The sequence below is a fragment of the Rutilus rutilus genome, assembly GCF_951802725.1.
Source record: "Rutilus rutilus genome assembly, chromosome: 16".
Classification (NCBI taxonomy): domain Eukaryota; kingdom Metazoa; phylum Chordata; class Actinopteri; order Cypriniformes; family Leuciscidae; genus Rutilus; species Rutilus rutilus.
Window position 1 is genome coordinate 14,191,178 of NC_140224.1, and position 16,820 is coordinate 14,207,997.

Here is a 16,820-nt window from a genome sequence, read left to right on the forward strand (position 1 = left end):
ACTGGACAGAGCTGAAACACATATTGAGCATATTCATCTTGAGAAACATACATTAGCGGAACTCTGTCTGTCTGTTTTAAGCATTGTTCTTTTCACCAAACCATATAACAGAGGAGTCGTCAGATTTGAAATTAACTGCAGTGACAGTGTAAATGCTGGGCGAACAGTGGGTGGAGAGCGGTACACTTAGGTTTTTACTGAGAACTGTTACACCCTTAGTGAAAACACAAAGTACATACAGTGTGAGCGAACACAAACACCAGACAAAGAACTGAGCAAACTTAGGGTAATATATACTCGAGGAGCAGGAGAATAAAATCAATAAATAAACAATGAATAACCATATCAAATGAAATCATGCTTGAAACCATGACAAAAAAACAAAAAAACAAAAAAAACACAGAAAATAACCAAACTAAAAGTCCATGAAAATGAAACTAAAACATAGCTGGGTATTGTTCAAAAAATTTCGATACCGATACCTTGACTTCGATACCGGTTCCTGACCGACACTTTTTTTCTATACCAATTTTATGAAATCCGTTTTAACAAGATTACATTACCTCAAAAAAACTTTGGTTCTATTTTTTCAGTTGGTTGACTTTTTTTACAGACTCAGAGACTCGCAGTCTTTGAGTCTATAAAAAAGCACCAATTCAAACATTTTCTATATCCTAATAATTTAACAACATGTATTCTTTACTTCAATGATCTCATTGTTTCTGCCCTAAATTAATACATTATTTAAATTAATATATTGTTAGCTAACTGCGTGATTTGTATATGTACATTTCTGAAATGCATTAATTACAGTCACCTCTAATCACTGTAAATTGTAATGTAGACATGCATTTCTGCATTTCAAGCTGCTTTGAAACGATATGTATTGTGAAAAGCGCTATACAAATAAATTTGAATTGAATATAGGCTAACTGGGGGCAGGATATATGCCTCGCACTCAGCACACATACAGCTTGCCTTAAAACACTGGCAAAAGTAGCCTAATGATTATGAATGTGTCGAGAAAAAATAGCAAGGAGACATTTTAATTGTTTATTCATGAACTAGTGTTTTCTGAGTCGGTGGCTGCAAAGATGAAGTTGACGACGCTGAAACGTCATCTCTGCAGTATTGTGAACGCTGGCACGCACCTATAGGAAGAAATGCACCTTTCATTTGGATTATAACATAATCAGAGTATTAGTTTTCGATTCTAATTGGTTAGTTTAAAGGAGACATATCATGCTTTTAAATTGTTCCTTTTTACATATAAATCATACATTTGTAGTCTATATAAAGCGGAACTACAATGCTTGGGTCTGAATTCCTCATTATTATAGCTCCACAGGCCCCTTTTCTACCCCTTTTCTGATGTGCGTCTGAGAGCAACTCGTTTTGGTGCGGTCTCTTTAAATACAATTGAGACACTTCATACCCCGCCCCCTCTCCAGGTTGCAGAGGTTCAACTCCACCCCATTCGGCCATTTTTGTAGTTTGATAGCAGAGATACGATTATCTAGCAGCACAGAAACTTTTTATTCACACGTTATTAACAAAATGTCAACAACGGAAGACTTGTCCAGCCAGCCTTACATGTTCGAGCCAGAGTCGGAGTCGGAGCGAGATGAAAATGAAGACGACGAACCTGCAGAACAACGTCTTCATATGGATGCATCGCAATGGTGTGTTACTGTATTTACACATGAAACTTTGGTCTTCCGACCTTTTACCACCGTGTCGATTTATTTTGATTAATATGTGCGAGGGAGAGAGAGCAAGACAGCGTCTAGTTTGGAGACGGTGAAGTCTTGTTTACACTTTCGCCTGGCTCCGAAGAGAGAGAGCGCGCGCGCGCGCGACCGGCTCTCTCTCTCTCTCTCTGCTCGTTCTTTCAGTTAAACATGTGCCCTGTCACAAGCGCGGCAGTTCATCTACATTAGACGGTGTAATGAAGCGTGTGGGTCACTACATCCAACAACCGAACATTTTATTACCCTTACCCTCTCGTAACTTCTGCATCCTTTAGCGGCTTGGACTACAAAATTGCAGCGAGAAATAAAAATGGCGGATTGCTCGAAGTGTTGGGCCGGAAGTCAATGTCCTTATTTGGCAGTTCCGCTGCAAATACTGTGACGTAATAGTTCAAAAAACGTCATAGATAACAGAAAAATCGGAACAGGTTGAAAAATATGACCAAAACAGAATATAAAGATATCAACGAAGCACCCGAAGAGAATAATTTCAACTTTTCTGTACTTCTAAACACTCCAAATATACAACAAAATGCATTTAAGGGCTAAAAAAGTGGATTTAGCATGATATGTCCCCTTTAAAAGTAGACATTTCAAGCTTCTATAGACATTTTTCTCATGTCTGTGAGGCACTGTCAAGTGCTTCATCAGATTTGTTGTGTTGCCGGTCTTGGCAGCAATCAACTTGTCGCAAATATTGCATCGCGGTCTGTTGGCATTGAGCCTGGTGAAATGTAGCCACACTTCTGATCTTTTCCACATCTTTTACATCTATGGAGGTTGGGACGCTTACACACTACAGCCTCACGTGTGAGCCACGTCTCTATGGGCAACCGTGTAAGCTAGTGTTTTTCCTTGATGCCTCGCCACAGCCAATCATGCCGCAACTGACGTTGACGAGATTAACCCCTTAGGTATCAATTTTATACCGAACGACGAGCAATGTTTCAATACTCAATAGTATCGAGGCAATTCGGTCAGTACCTAAAAAGTATTGAACTCGATACCCAGCCCTACTAAAACAACAACTTAATGTGACAACCTCTCTACCAAACATTGGCTACATTCTTTACTCAAGACACTATATCTGACACTTGTCATCTGCACAGACATTTTTCCACTGGATGAATGTTACATGAGTCAAGAGCGGAAAAAAGACAAGAACTGGAAGTAAAAAGGGATATAGGAGAGGGAGAAAAAGTGACCGGGCTTTGTGAATGGACACTTACATGACTCTGCGTCTTGCTCTGCTGCTTGAGACGAAGGTTCTCTGGTGTATCAGCCACTATGGTGAAGGATGTTTTAGGGTAGTGCCTGAAACACACAGGCAACATTCATTTCAGATAACATACACTTAATAAAAAAAATGTAATGCATACAATTTGTCCAGGAACTTTTTTTCCCCCAGACCTGTTTCTGTCTGCGTTAGCATCGTGGTCTAAAGCAGTGGTTCCCAATTCCAGTCCTCGTGACCCACTGCTCTGCACATTTTGTAGGTCTCTCTTATCTGACACACTCAGTTCAGTTCATGGAGTCTCTCCTAATGAGCTGATGATCTGGTTCAGGTGTGTTAAATAAGGGAGACATACAAAATGTGCAGAGCAGTGGGTCACGAGGACTGGAATTGGGAACCACTGGTCTAAAGTACCGTGAAGATTAGGCAAATTAGTCCGGTGGTGTACTTTCCAGTTCCCGCTGGATTTCATCCTCTGAATTTAAGCTTAATAAAGCCTGAACCTCGTCGTCGGTCCATCGGTCGTATTTTTTCAACTCTATTAGCTTTCGCATCGCAGGAACTTGGAACGTTTTTAGTTCTAGGAACTCCTTTTACGGGAACAAATTTAGCTCCTACTTCAGAGTAGAGTCTAAACCAGCTCTATAGGAACTATCCATGGCGTTAGTGTACGCTGATTGGCCGAACGCACACGTGAAACTCCAGTACCTGCCATTTTTAAAAAGGCTGGGTAAACACAAAGATTATAGTAGGGCTGCAACAAACGATTATTTTGATTATCGATTAATCTAACGATTATTAGAACGATTAATCGACTAATCATCGATTATTTCACCGACTAATCAGTAAGTTTGGAATGATTATTCAGCTTTTTCAATTAGTTAAAACACTGAGTTATACATATTCTAACTATAATATAAAAAAAAGAAAATCACTTCAGCTTTTAAAATGGTTGTTTTAATGAACTTTGAGCCAACTAAACAGGTCATTCTCTTTAAGTTTTCAGATTTCTGTCCAACTCAAATCACACACAAATGCTCTCTAAGCATTGTATAAATATTCTGTTCTCTTTCAATAGAAAAAAATTAAAATGAATCAGCTGCATTACAGACAAACTTAATCTGCAAACAATTATTATAAGAATAAAATAAAATAAAAATTGACATTGACAGTTGAGCTGACAGAGACACTCATTCACCTTTCAATTTACAGTATTAAAAAGTAACTGACATGATATTCTTCATAACATCTCCTTTTGTAAGTCTTCATGAATATGGAACAAAATACAGGCAAGTGATAAGACTGTAATACCTAATAGTGTTACAATAATAAAAACAGCCCTGACTCCTAAGCTCGATCAAGCTTTATTCTATGCAAAAATAAATCACCACATTACTGTAATTATATTATTATTGTTAATATTATTGCTATTATTAGTAGTATTGCATTCTCTAATAAAGAGATTTACCGCTAGTTATTTAGCTCCAGCTGGAGAACATTCACCTCTCTCCGGCTCCTCTTGTTTCCTCTTTAAGTGCTTTAACATGCATGTTGTGCTCCGTGAAAAGCAAGTTCCGCCTTGCATGTATTGCATACGACAGCATTATTGGTTTTAAGTTTTGTGAAACTTTCACACACCTTGCTAGTTCGGATTTGTTTTAGGGATGTGCACGAATTTTCGAATTTTCAAATATTCGATCTGTAATTATTATTCGAAAAATAAAATACTATTCGAATTTGATCGAATTTATGAAGCCATAAATACTTTGTGGGTCTTAAATGCAGTGAATCCCTGATGAATCCCAAGCACTAACTCGCAGTTATAATTAAATGCACTGGGTGGCACTGTGGCGCGTGTTTAACAAGTTGTTTGTATTTGATCATAATGTCGTTGTCTGCCTCACGAAGTTTGGAATTACTAGTCGAAAATGAGGTTACTAAATGATTTTACAAAATGGAATTACTTTTGATCAAATTAATTAATTAATCTGGAGTTATAATATCATCACCACAATGAGAAATCACATGAAATCCAAACAGCAGTTGACTGAGGAAAGACAGCTGTCCATCACTGCATCACGACTGCAGGTAAGCGCAGCTGTAGTGTGAGTGATCCGAGATGATAACTTATCTAATAGCAAAATGATTTTGAGACATATTCTTCCTTTAAGTTTTCTTTGAGAGAGGGTTAAGAACAGAAAACGTAATCGGTTACCTAACGTAACCTCTGTTCTCTCTAGAAGAGGGAACGAGTATTGCGTAAGTTGCTTACGCTACGGGTAAAGTCATCTTTTCTCGAGATATGAAGCCAAAAAATTATCCTTAATTTTTATAATCTTGTCAACGCAGTGCAGCAGCAGTCAGACCTAGAGCAGGCTATCTAGCGTGCTCATTGGCTGCCCTGCGGCAACTGCAGCAGCCTATCACTGAGCCTGGCGTGACGTCACGCCCTCACGCGTCACGGCCCGTCAGAAGGGGCGTGGTTAAGCGCATAAAAGGAAGGCTCGGAGGCTGGTTCACTGGTTTTCGTCAATGAAGCGAATGAGCTCGTGGCGCGAGCACGGCGGGTTACGCAATACTCGTTCCCTCTTCTAGAGAGAACAGAGGTTACGTTAGGTAACCGACCCGTAAGTTGCTTACGCTACGGGAACACCCTTGTCAACGCTGTGCGCGCCCAGCATCCACTGAATGAGTCCCAGGGAAGTCCGGGGAACACGAAAAGTGAGAGCCGGGCAGCCAACAGAATGGCTAGCGCATGTACATAAGCACACAGTGAGGGAGTGCAGAGCGGCGCAGCCGGTCTGAACTAAACTGACACAACCCCTTTATAGTGCAGCTCAACCAGGAGAGCTAAATCGAACAGCAGTAGCCTGCGCACGAGAATGTGGGCAGGGCATACGCGCGACTCAGACTGATAAAAGTTTAGCCTGCAGGGCGGGAACTTCCAGGTTGTAAAACCTAACAAATGTGGAGGGGGAGGCCCAGCCCGCCGCCGTACAAATGTCATGAATGGAAATCCCGCTGGACCAAGCCCACGACGAGGCCATGCCTCTAGTGGAGTGAGCTCTGATGCCTAATGGGCACTGCAGGTCTTTAGATGCGTAAGCAGCCGCAATAGCGTCCACTATCCATCTGGACAGGCTGTGTTTCGAGGCGGCGAGACCCTTGGTGTGCCCACCAAACGAAATGAAAAGCTGCTCCGAGCGCCTGACAGCGGCGGAGCGCGTGATGTAATTTCTCAGTGCTCTGACAGGGCAGAGGAGGTTATTATCGACCTCGCTGCCGGATGCCGGCAAAGCTGAGAGAGAAATGACTTGCGCTCTGAAGGGAGTGCCCATCACTTTGGGGACATAACCATGCCTCGGTTTGAGAATGACTTTAGAGTCATTAGGTCCGAACTCAAGGCACGCGGCGTTAACTGATAACGCGTGTAGGTCACCCACACGTTTGACTGAAGACAGGGCTATCAGAAAAACGGTCTTGAGCGTGAGATATTTGAAATCCACGGTTTCTATCGGTTCAAAGGGATGCGCTTTCAGGGCCTCTAGGACCAGGGAAAGATCCCAGATAGGAACCGACGGGGGCCGTGGGGGATTCATCCTCCTGGCTCCTCTAAGGAAGCGGATGATGAACTCATTCCTTCCGCCGAGTCGGCGAACGCTGAAATGGCCGCAACATACACTTTGAGCGTGGAGGGGGACCTGCCCATGTCCAACAGCTCTTGAAGGAAGCAAAGCACCTGCGAGACCCCACATGTATGTGGATCCAAATCTTTGGCGGAGCACCACTTATCGAACACAGACCATTTAGAAGCGTAGAGCCGTCTCGTAGAGGGAGCTCTAGACTGTGTGATCGTGTTCACAACCCCTTTTGGCAGGTCAACGGGTATTCGTTGATTATCCGTCTTTTGACGCACAAAGGTCGACTTTCGCTTTGCCGAAAAGGCACCACAACAGCTGTACTGTCTGGGGATGCAAAGACCATTCCCCCGGGGGAACATTGTCTCTGGACAGTCTGTCTGGACCATCGTTCAGGTGACCGGGCACATGCGCGGCTCTCAGCGAGCGCAGTAAGTGCTGAGCCCAAACGAGGAGGCGTTCTGCCAGGGCGCAGAGAATTTTGGATCTGACGCCGCCCTGACGGTTCACATAGGACACCACTGACGTATTGTCCGTGCGGACTAGTACATGGTGATCCCGCAGGTGTGGGAGGAAGTGCTTCAGCGCATTCTCGACCGCCAGATTCTCCTGGTCTGACCACAGGCCATAGACCGGTCTGCCCTCGAAAAGCGCCCCCCAACCTAGGTTGGAGGCATCTGTCGAGACAACTTTTCGGTACGAGACAACTCCCATTGTCACCCCCGTGTGGTACCATTCGGCCGCCAGCCAGGGCTGCAGGGCTGAGACACAGCCCTGATTCACACTGACTCGCAGGCCGCCGGCAGTCCAGGCTCGGTGAGGCACTCGCGCTTTCAGCCAGCGTTGTAGCGGGCGCATGCGCAGTAGGCCCAGCTGGAGCACAGCTGCAGCTGAGGCCATATGGCCCAACATTTTCTGAAATGTTCTCAGCGGAACCCGGCTGCCTGTGTGGAAAGACGCAGCGAGATGACACAGCGAGATGACGCAGCGAGATGACGCAGCGAGATGACGCAGCGAGCGCGCGCTGCGTTGACAATCTGGCCGTCATAGCCACCGAGTCCAGTTCTATTCCCAGAAAGGAAATTGACTGACTGGGCAGTAATGAGCTCTTGGTCCAGTTGACCGCGAGACCCAGGCTTTCCAGATGGCTGAGAAGCGCTATTCTGTGAGACATGAGCTCTGTCTCTGACTGCGCTAGTATCAGCCAATCGTCCAGATAGTTCAATATCCGCATCCCCTGCCTTCTCAGGGGAGCGAGAGCCGCGTCCATGCACTTCGTGAATGTACGAGGTGCCAAAGACAGGCCGAACGGCAGGACGGTGTATTGATATACCTGACCGTCGAAGGCGAATCTCAAGAATGGCCTGTGACGAGGTATAATCTGGATCTGAAAATACGCGTCTTTCAGATCGAGAGAGATAAACCAGTCCCTCGGGCGAATTTGCGCGAGGATTTGTCTGGTTGTGATCATTTTGAACGGCCGTCTCATGAGAGCTTTGTTCAAATATCTCAGATCTAAAATAGGTCTTAGAGCTCCGTCCTTCTTGGGTACGAGGAAATAACGGCTGTAAAAGCCCGTCTCGCTCAGAGAAGGATGCACCTTTTCTATAGCCCCTTTGCACAGCAGCTTTGCTATTTCTGCCTGAAGCAGATGCGCTACTTCTGTATTCACCCTCGTCTCGGTCCGTGCTCGAAAGCGCGGGGGACGGCGAACGAATTGTAGCGAATAGCCCTGCTTTATAGTATTCAGCACCCATTCTGACACGCCCGGAATCGCTTCCCATGCTTTCGCACGCATAGCTAGGGGTCGAATGGTCTCTGGGTTCAGATCGCCGCACTGCACGGGATGGGGAACCTGTATCAGAGAAGATGGGGCGGCGTACGAATACGGAGGCTCGCTGACAGCGGTGGCTGGCTGGACAGCACACAACGGCTCGGTCTCTATGGACGGAGAACATTTTGTGGCTAGAAACCCGTGGCGCGAGAGCGGCGAGGGGGTTAACGTGTTTATTGGTAAGTGCGCGTGCTCGTGAGCGGGCGCAGGGCTTACATACGCAACACGGCCAGTGTTTGGGAGCTTTAAAGGATCTGAACCCCAGGACAACAGTGTAACAGAGCGGGCAGTGGGTAGGTGTGGGCACGGGATCGTGGGCACATTTCCTACACTTAACACTCGAGCGGCGCGTGCCCGCTTTATGAGAGTGCGCTCTGTGGGAGGTACCGGGGGGATCGTGCTTGTGTGTAGGGGTGAACACAGGGATGTGGGCACATTTTCTACACTCATAACACCGTCGGCGTGAGCCGGATAACCAGATATTACACTCTTTTTGAGATTTCTCTGGGTCGCCGTGAAAACGGCGTTTGTGTGCAGGCGAGCGAGTTGTGTAACTGACTCGTTGGCTGCGGTGTACACTGCTGCAGTAGCCTTTTCTAAGGGGACTGACAGAGGTGGGCGCTTTGATGGCAGTCCGGCCGCAGCGGGACTCAGCCATCTTTTCCTCCCTGCGGTTGCTAGGAGGACTTCGCGGGCTCGGGCTTCAGCGCTATCTTGGGCCGGGGTCCCCGAGGGGGAGGCGGTCTGTGACGGCTGGTCGAGCGCGATCTAGGGCGATCTAGGGCGGCCGCCCTGGCGTCGCTGCGAAGACGGAGGCTGAGCAGAGCGCTGTGACGAGCTGCGTGCAGGAGGCTGATTCTGAGAGCGGCCTGCAGCTGAGCTCGAGCGGCGGCGCAGGAAGAGATTCATAGCCTGCGACGCCTTCTGTACCTCCGAAAAGCGATCCACAATCCCGCTTACCGCTGGGCCGAAGAGACCGGAGGGGGAGAGCGGGGCGTTGAGGAACACGGAGCGCTCAGATTCGCTCAGATCCGCGAGCATCAGCCAAAGATGTCTTTCGGTGACGGTGAGCGAAGCCATGGATCTCCCGATGGCTTGTGCTGCGGATTTTGTAGCACGGAGCGAGAGATCCGTCGCGCTGCGCAGATCCGTCAGGACGGCATGTCCGGGCCATTCTCATCCATTTCGCGGAGAAGATCGGCTTGAAGGATCTGGAGCACAGCCATAGAATGCAGGGCGGAAGCAGCCTGGCCGGCGGTGGCGAAAGCGCGGCCGACGAGAGCTGATGTGGTCCTGCAGGCTTTGGACGGCAGGGCAGACTTTGAGGTGCGTTGCGACAGCCTCTTCTACCGGGGGAATTTGAGTATATCCCTTCTCAACGGCCCCGTCCACTTGAGAGAGGGTCGAGGAGACCGGAGAGCGGAGTCTAGCGGAGGAGGGGGCGCTCCAAGACTTCGAGAGCTCGGTGTGAAGCTCAGGCAGGAAGGGTGCTGACCTAGAGGCAGGCGCTTGGCGGCGGCTAGGCAGAAAACACCCGTCGAGTCTGTTGGGCGCGGGCGCCTTCGGTGGGGACCACTCGAGGCCCAGTTGGTCGACCACTTTAGTGAGGAGGCGGAGAAGCTCCGCGTCGACATTAGCGCGGGACCTGCTAGACTCCTGTGTCGAAGAGGAGGCGGAGCGGTGAGACCCAGACCACTCTTCGCTGTCCGAAGCGAGGAGAGAGCAGCTGTCGCCGATAGCAGCGTCGTCCGCTTAATCCCGAGGCGACGGCAGTGCGGGCGAGAGCCGGCAGCTGCGCGTCCGAAAAGGGGGGCGGCGAAAGGAGAGAGCGAGGCTCGCGGGAAGGGATCCGGCGAGCACTCAGCTGCTGCATCGGGCTCCGGTGGCCTCTGGGAGCGGCGCTTCTTCTTGCGCGGCCCGGTGGAGGCAGGCGGAGAGACAGCGGGAGCGTCGAACGAGGCGAGTCGAGCCCGCAGGGTCGACATCGGCAGTTCTTCGCAGAATTCGCAGCCCCCGGAAGAGAACGCGAAGGCTGCGTGGTCTCAGCCCAGGCAGAGAGCGCAAATCACATGGCGGTCCCTGTCGCTGAGCGGGGCTCTGCACGAGCCGCAGGAAATGCGAGGCATTTTGAAACAAACGCCTCGCGCTCTTTTAGAGAAGTGTGTCGCGGCGGCGAGCACACAGTTAGCAAGTAGCAAAAGGATACTATTGCCGGATAGCGAAGCAGGCACGGATGGCTGAAGGCGGCCGGCTTCCTCAGACTCTATCCCCGGCTTGCTGGTCGCTTGATTCGACGGCGGCTTCTCTCAGAGTCCAGCGATGCGGAGAGCTTCGCTGAAGAGATGAAAATCAGTGAACCAGCCTCCGAGCCTTCCTTTTATGCGCTTAACCACGCCCCTTCTGACGGGCCGTGACGCGTGAGGGCGCCAAGCGCCCTCATTGGGCGTGACGTCACGCCAGGCTCAGTGGTAGGCTGCTGCAGTTGCCGCAGGGCAGCCAATGAGCACGCTAGATAGCCTGCTCTAGGTCTGACTGCTGCTGCACTGCGTTGACAAGATTATAAAAATTAAGGATAATTTTTTGGCTTCATATCTCGAGAAAAGATGACTTTACCCGTAGCGTAAGCAACTTACGCAATACGAGAGAACCTCTCGTAAGAGAACGCAAAGTGCTGTTAGAAACTTAGAACTAGAACACCGTTATCTTTGTTTCTCTGAAACGTCTGTCAGCGCAGCGCGTTTTCTCACTCGAGCATAAATTGCTGGCGGCGCCCCTCCATGTGGATATTGTTTTTCTCAACATAAACGTGAAACAATATAAACACGATAATTATATGCTGACTCGAGTGTATGTGTAACGTTCTGTACGATAACTGGCGCAATCTGCTACTCTGCTTTATTAGGCGTTTTTTCCGTTCACGCTGCTTGAGCTTATATCCTTTTGTTCTTTATATTTTTTTGTTTACACATAGGCCTACTGTTTAATGTTTTCAATTAAAAGAAAACTTTAACATATATTGTAAGATTGTTGTGTATATTGCAAGCTTGTTGTGTATATTGCCTAATCGTAAGCTTCTTCAGAAATGGTGACAAAAAAAAAAAAAAATTACCTTAAAAAATAACGTGTTTTTCGTTAAACGTAATTTAAATAAACGAATATTCGAATATTCGAATTTTATGAACCCGAATATTCGAATGCAATATTTTAGAAAAATGCCCATCCCTAATTAGTTTGCACTCCGTCATAATTCGCGCTGTGTTTTCTTCTACCGCAATAGCATTTGTAACAGCTGCATTAACACTCTAGCACTACAGCGCCGTAGCGGTCAAATCGCGATATTGCAGGCCCTTACATTAGGTCACGTGAGATCAAACGACTACTCGACAACAAGATATTTTGTTGACAATGTCGACTAATCGTTTCAGCCCTAGATTATAGCCTATGTATTTACTCCAGAAACGAACTCTACGAACATGGAAAACAGTGATAAATGGGCCCCTTAACATTTGCATGGAGGAGAAAATCCAACGCAACTTTGGGATACCATGATTATGTATTTCTGCTCAGCTAGCAACACTGGACATCAACCACATAGCATACGCTAATAACTTATCATTACTGTCTACTTTCTATGTATAACAGTTCTATCTAATAATGTATCAAGCTTCATACCTGTGTGTCTGTATGCCTGTTTGACTGAGTATTCACTGAGTTAGTTCATTTTCGGACGCGTTTCAGAATGGACTTCACTGACTTGTATGTAAGATCAAAGTCAACAGAGTATTTTGAGACTCTTTTGCACTGATAAGAAAAAAAGCGAGCCGATCACGCCGGCGTGATTGCCGACCTCAGGGGGTTAAACAGATCGTAAACTAATGAACACTGAGAATGCGAGCACTGTGTGGCTCTGCCTGGCGTTCTCAGCACAGTCAAAATAAAGGTCCGTCGCTTCGTCAAAATAAAAGTCACAACAACAAGCGCGGCTTACGTCACTTCAGAGTTCCTACTGGCAGTGCGAATGCAACCAGGAAAACGTTCCTAGGGGAACCATTAGTTCTCGGGAAACCACCCTGGTGGCTAGTTTCTAGAGCTAAGTTCCTAGAACTACCCTGTGCAAAAGCACACTGTAAACCCAGATTTTGATTCAACTCAAAGAGATTGAGTTCATATTACTTAAATGTGTCTAATTTATTGACATTACTTGTTAATTCTGATTAAGCTGAACTTTTTCTTGTCCTTTCTTATTGTAATTGAGTTAAGTCCAATCAGTAGTTTCTACTCAAACAAACTGAGTTTGTATTACTTAAACATGTGTCATTTCTTTACATTAATTATGAATTCTGAGTAAACTGTACTTTTTAATGGCCTATCTTATTGTAATTATGTGTTTGAGCTCAAACAACTTAATATCACCAAGTTTTGCCTGTCCAACGGTAAGTTCAGAGGGTCAAAAACTAAATACGAAATCGCGAATTATTTTCCAGATGGAGTCACGGGTAAGTTCGTGATTTCTGGACGTTATTGTTGTGTCCACTGTAACCCTTTACTGTAAATTTACAGCGAATTTCCTATAGAATTGTACTGTATTTCCATAATACAGTATTAGGCTGTATCTTTTACAGAACAGCTGTAAATATACAGCACATTTCTGTTTTCAACCCGATAAATTCGTAATACAGTATCATACTGTAAAAGTATTGCATTGTGGGATTGATTTCTTTCGCGCTCAATTCAGTTCAAATGTGACGCGAGCAGACAGTAGCTACTACAGGCAAACTTGATTTGTCAGCGAGATTCATTCAACTGAACAGAATAATCATTCATGTAATCAAGATAAACAGTGTCTGCGAATCTGTGAGTAATTTTTAAGATTTTGTGAGCTTCGGTTTGTGTTTCAAACATTAGTTGCCTGCGGCGCAGCAGAAAATGGACGACATTAACGTTACATGAAGATGGATGGAAGAATCATCTGAATAATCTAACCTGCGCCTGTGACGATAAGTGGGATTTAGAGTTTGAGAAGATGGAAAATTGTTCAATTGAGTTATACGGTAAGCCAATATATATTTTTTTGCGTTCACATTTCTACATTGTTTCCACGTATTTGGTTTGATTTTGCGAACTCGGTTTACTACCACGGCCGCGCAAGCATTCACTCTGTTCCACCTGTTTACCAAGTAACGTTAACTTCGACATTTCACATAATAGGCAACATTTACCATGTTATTTGCATGACGTGCTTTATATATATATTTTTCGTTTCAGGCTTTGTAATCTGATGACGTTCCAGTGATAAAGTAAGTGCTTTTAAGTAGTGTTACAGTTATAGTCTATCTATGTGGTTAAAAAAAAAAAAATACTGTCAGTTCTGTGATCGTGCTTTTGAATCGTTGTCAGAATTTTGCTAGCACAAGAAAATCCATGTTCCTAATGTTGTTTTTAAATGTAGTATTCCTGATTGCCATGCCATGGTCCTACAACTACAATTCAAAGAGAAGTTAGACGGTGTTATCCTTAACCCTCTGGGGTCTGAACTGTTTTCTGGGCCCTGGAGGTGTTCTGACATGCTCTGACATTTGTGCTTATTTCTGTTACTTGTTACATTTTCATGGCTAAAGTCTGATTACACTGTATTCAGCACAAACTCTGCTACAATAATATGTCAGCATCATGTATGTAAAAGTTTGTAGTTTTGAGATAATGACATTTATGCGTGGTTTGTGAAAACACAAAAAAATTCTCACTGAAATAAGGTCATAAAACCCATATTGATTATTTCTTCACAAGACTTTTGAAAATTGTATGACGTAGCCTAGAATATTTGCTCCAAAACTATGTGAAAATCATCCTGACTGCTCATTCAGATAAGACAATATATTGATTTAAAATTTGCAAGACATGTTTTGTGTAAGAAAGCTTTATGCGAAGAGGCGTGAACATCATGAATATTTAATTTCTTTCACACCTGAGAAAGACAAAGACCCTCCCTAATGGCCCTATTAGGAGCTATCAGGCCCTATCATGAGCTATCAGGCCCTATCATTCTGAGCAACCTTGCACAAAGAATGAGGAGATTTAAAAAAGAATGGCTTTTTGATTGTTTGGATTTATTTACAACACAACATAATCCAAATATACACAACAAATGACAAAAAAGCACATTATTTAACACACTGAACTAAAGACAGAGACTTAACCAGTCATACACCTTTGTGCCATTCCTGAAACATAGTACATACCTTTCATTTCCAAGGTGTTTGATTTTTCACTTTACCATGTTCATGTACAGAGACTTATGTGAATGTTGAAGTCAGCAGGACTCCTCAGTGGACCCTGCTGACCCAATGAGCATTTCACTGTCCAATGGTCATGCCTTAACTGCAATCTCTAATATTGCATTAGTATTGCATTCTTCTCATGGGGATTTAATAATTTTTGACTTTTCAGTCTTTGTTAAATCTCTTTTTTGGCTTATTTTATCTGTAATAGAAAACTTGCCTAATAATTCTGCACACCTGAAAATAAGACATTTTTCATTTCCAGCCTTCATGAACAATTATATATCACTTATAAATGATTAAATACAAAATGAATAGTAGTTATTAAGATTAATATGGTTTGGAATTGGCAAAATGTTCCTGGGAATAAAATATGATCAGAAAATCAACGTGCCTAATAATTCTGCATGCCCTGTATATGTGTGTGTATATATATATTAGTGGTGGGCCGTTATCGGCGTTAACGTGCTGCGGCTGAAAGTGAAAGCTGGTGAAAAAGATCGGTGCAACATACATTATTTGGACTTGGTTTGGATTTAAGCCGTCCGACGAGCAGCAGCAAACTACATAGACAGAGTGTGTGGGGTAGCCTAACAGTTCGGTAAGTTAACACACGACTAATCCCTTCTACCACCTCAAATTCAAAACGAAACATATGATATCACTGAATATCAGCGCGCGCGTATTATTCCCAATATATCGTGGTGTAGCACATAATCTCTGTCTGCGCCCGATTTTAAGAATCGTTGTTGTGTTTCTTTTTAACTGAAAAGACATCAGTTAGACAATATTCTAATTTTAAATTTGGGGTTTCATAAGCTCCAAGCCATAATAAACATTAGACCTACTTAAGTCTCTGCAGCTAGTGTACTTAAATTTTATTTATCTGCAAAATTATGTTGTATACTTACAGTTTTAGACAATATTTGTTCTCAAAACTATACACCCTTTAAAAAAAAAAAAAAAAAAAAAAAAAAAAAAACATTTAACAGGTGTTTAGTAGGGTCTGTGTAACCTGTTCTGAAATAGTTTTATTATAATATATATCGTTATCGCAAGAGGCTGCAATGTATATCACAATATGGATTTTATGCCATATCGCTCATCCCTAATTGATAGCCTATAGTAGTTGATAATAACATAGGCCTACCTAATGTTGCCTACGGACGGTAACAGTACTGTAGTAACCTTTTACAGTCTATGAGTAGAACAGCTTTCTCAAGCAGTTTGTGATGCATTTTGGAAACAGAATTTTCATTTGCATTTGCATTTGCATTTCTGATTTGTTTATATGTTTCTGCCGGCTGCATGATGAAACAGTTTGCTTTCTCATGTCACTAGCTTTAAATATGCAACTTCGCTGCACAACGAATGCATAAAAGTGACCTGCTGGATATAAATTAATGCAAACAGATGGTAACAATCATGACACTAAACATTTGAGTTGGACTTGCGTGTGTTTTTGTCACATTGTTTTACCCGCTAGAGGTAATGTTAGTGTCCTCTCAGCCTCAAAGGCAAACATACTGCTGTTATCCACTAATGCAGCATCTGGTCAACAAATTAATTACTTTATAATGGTATGAAAACATGATATTATTCCAGCAATCAGATATCAGTGCTGATTAATATGCAAAATCGATCAATCGGTGGACCTCTATGAATTGCATTTTTAATGCATTTCTGAATAAATTCATGTATTTCTGAATAAAGTCATGGACCCAGGACTGATTTTTTTTACTTACTGGCTGCAGTAGGGTTTCTTGTCAAAGCCTTTGTAGTTCTTCATATTCAAAGTCATTTTGCAGACCTCACAGCTGAAACATCCTTTGTGCCAATACTGTGCAAGAAAGAACAGAAGAGAAAAAGGCACATTTATTGAGTAGCCTATAACTAGAATGCTGAGGCCATCCTTAAAAATATTCTTGTTTGCCGTAACCCGACCGACCCTGTCAATTTAGGTCCGACCCAATTAATTATTTTTTTTCCCACTTTTAGTCCGACCGACTTGCAGATTGTAAACTTGCTTATTACTCTTCAAACAACTAATACAAATGCAATAAAATGATATTAATTATATTTTAT

At 44.2% G+C, this 16,820-nt stretch overlaps 1 protein-coding gene across 1 annotated transcript in view; it reads right to left on the reverse strand.

The window, feature by feature from the left end:
- LOC311306653 (LIM and SH3 domain protein 1-like) overlaps nucleotides 1-16,820 on the reverse strand; it is a 153,963-nt gene that overhangs the window by 118,784 nt on the left and 18,359 nt on the right. Inside the window, exons 2-3 of the mRNA XM_084435176.1 lie at nucleotides 16,481-16,575; nucleotides 2,981-3,065 (exon numbers count right to left, since the gene is read on the reverse strand). Of these exons, the coding sequence (XP_084291302.1) occupies nucleotides 2,981-3,065; nucleotides 16,481-16,575 (180 nt within the window). The remainder of the gene's footprint in view (nucleotides 1-2,980; nucleotides 3,066-16,480; nucleotides 16,576-16,820) is intronic.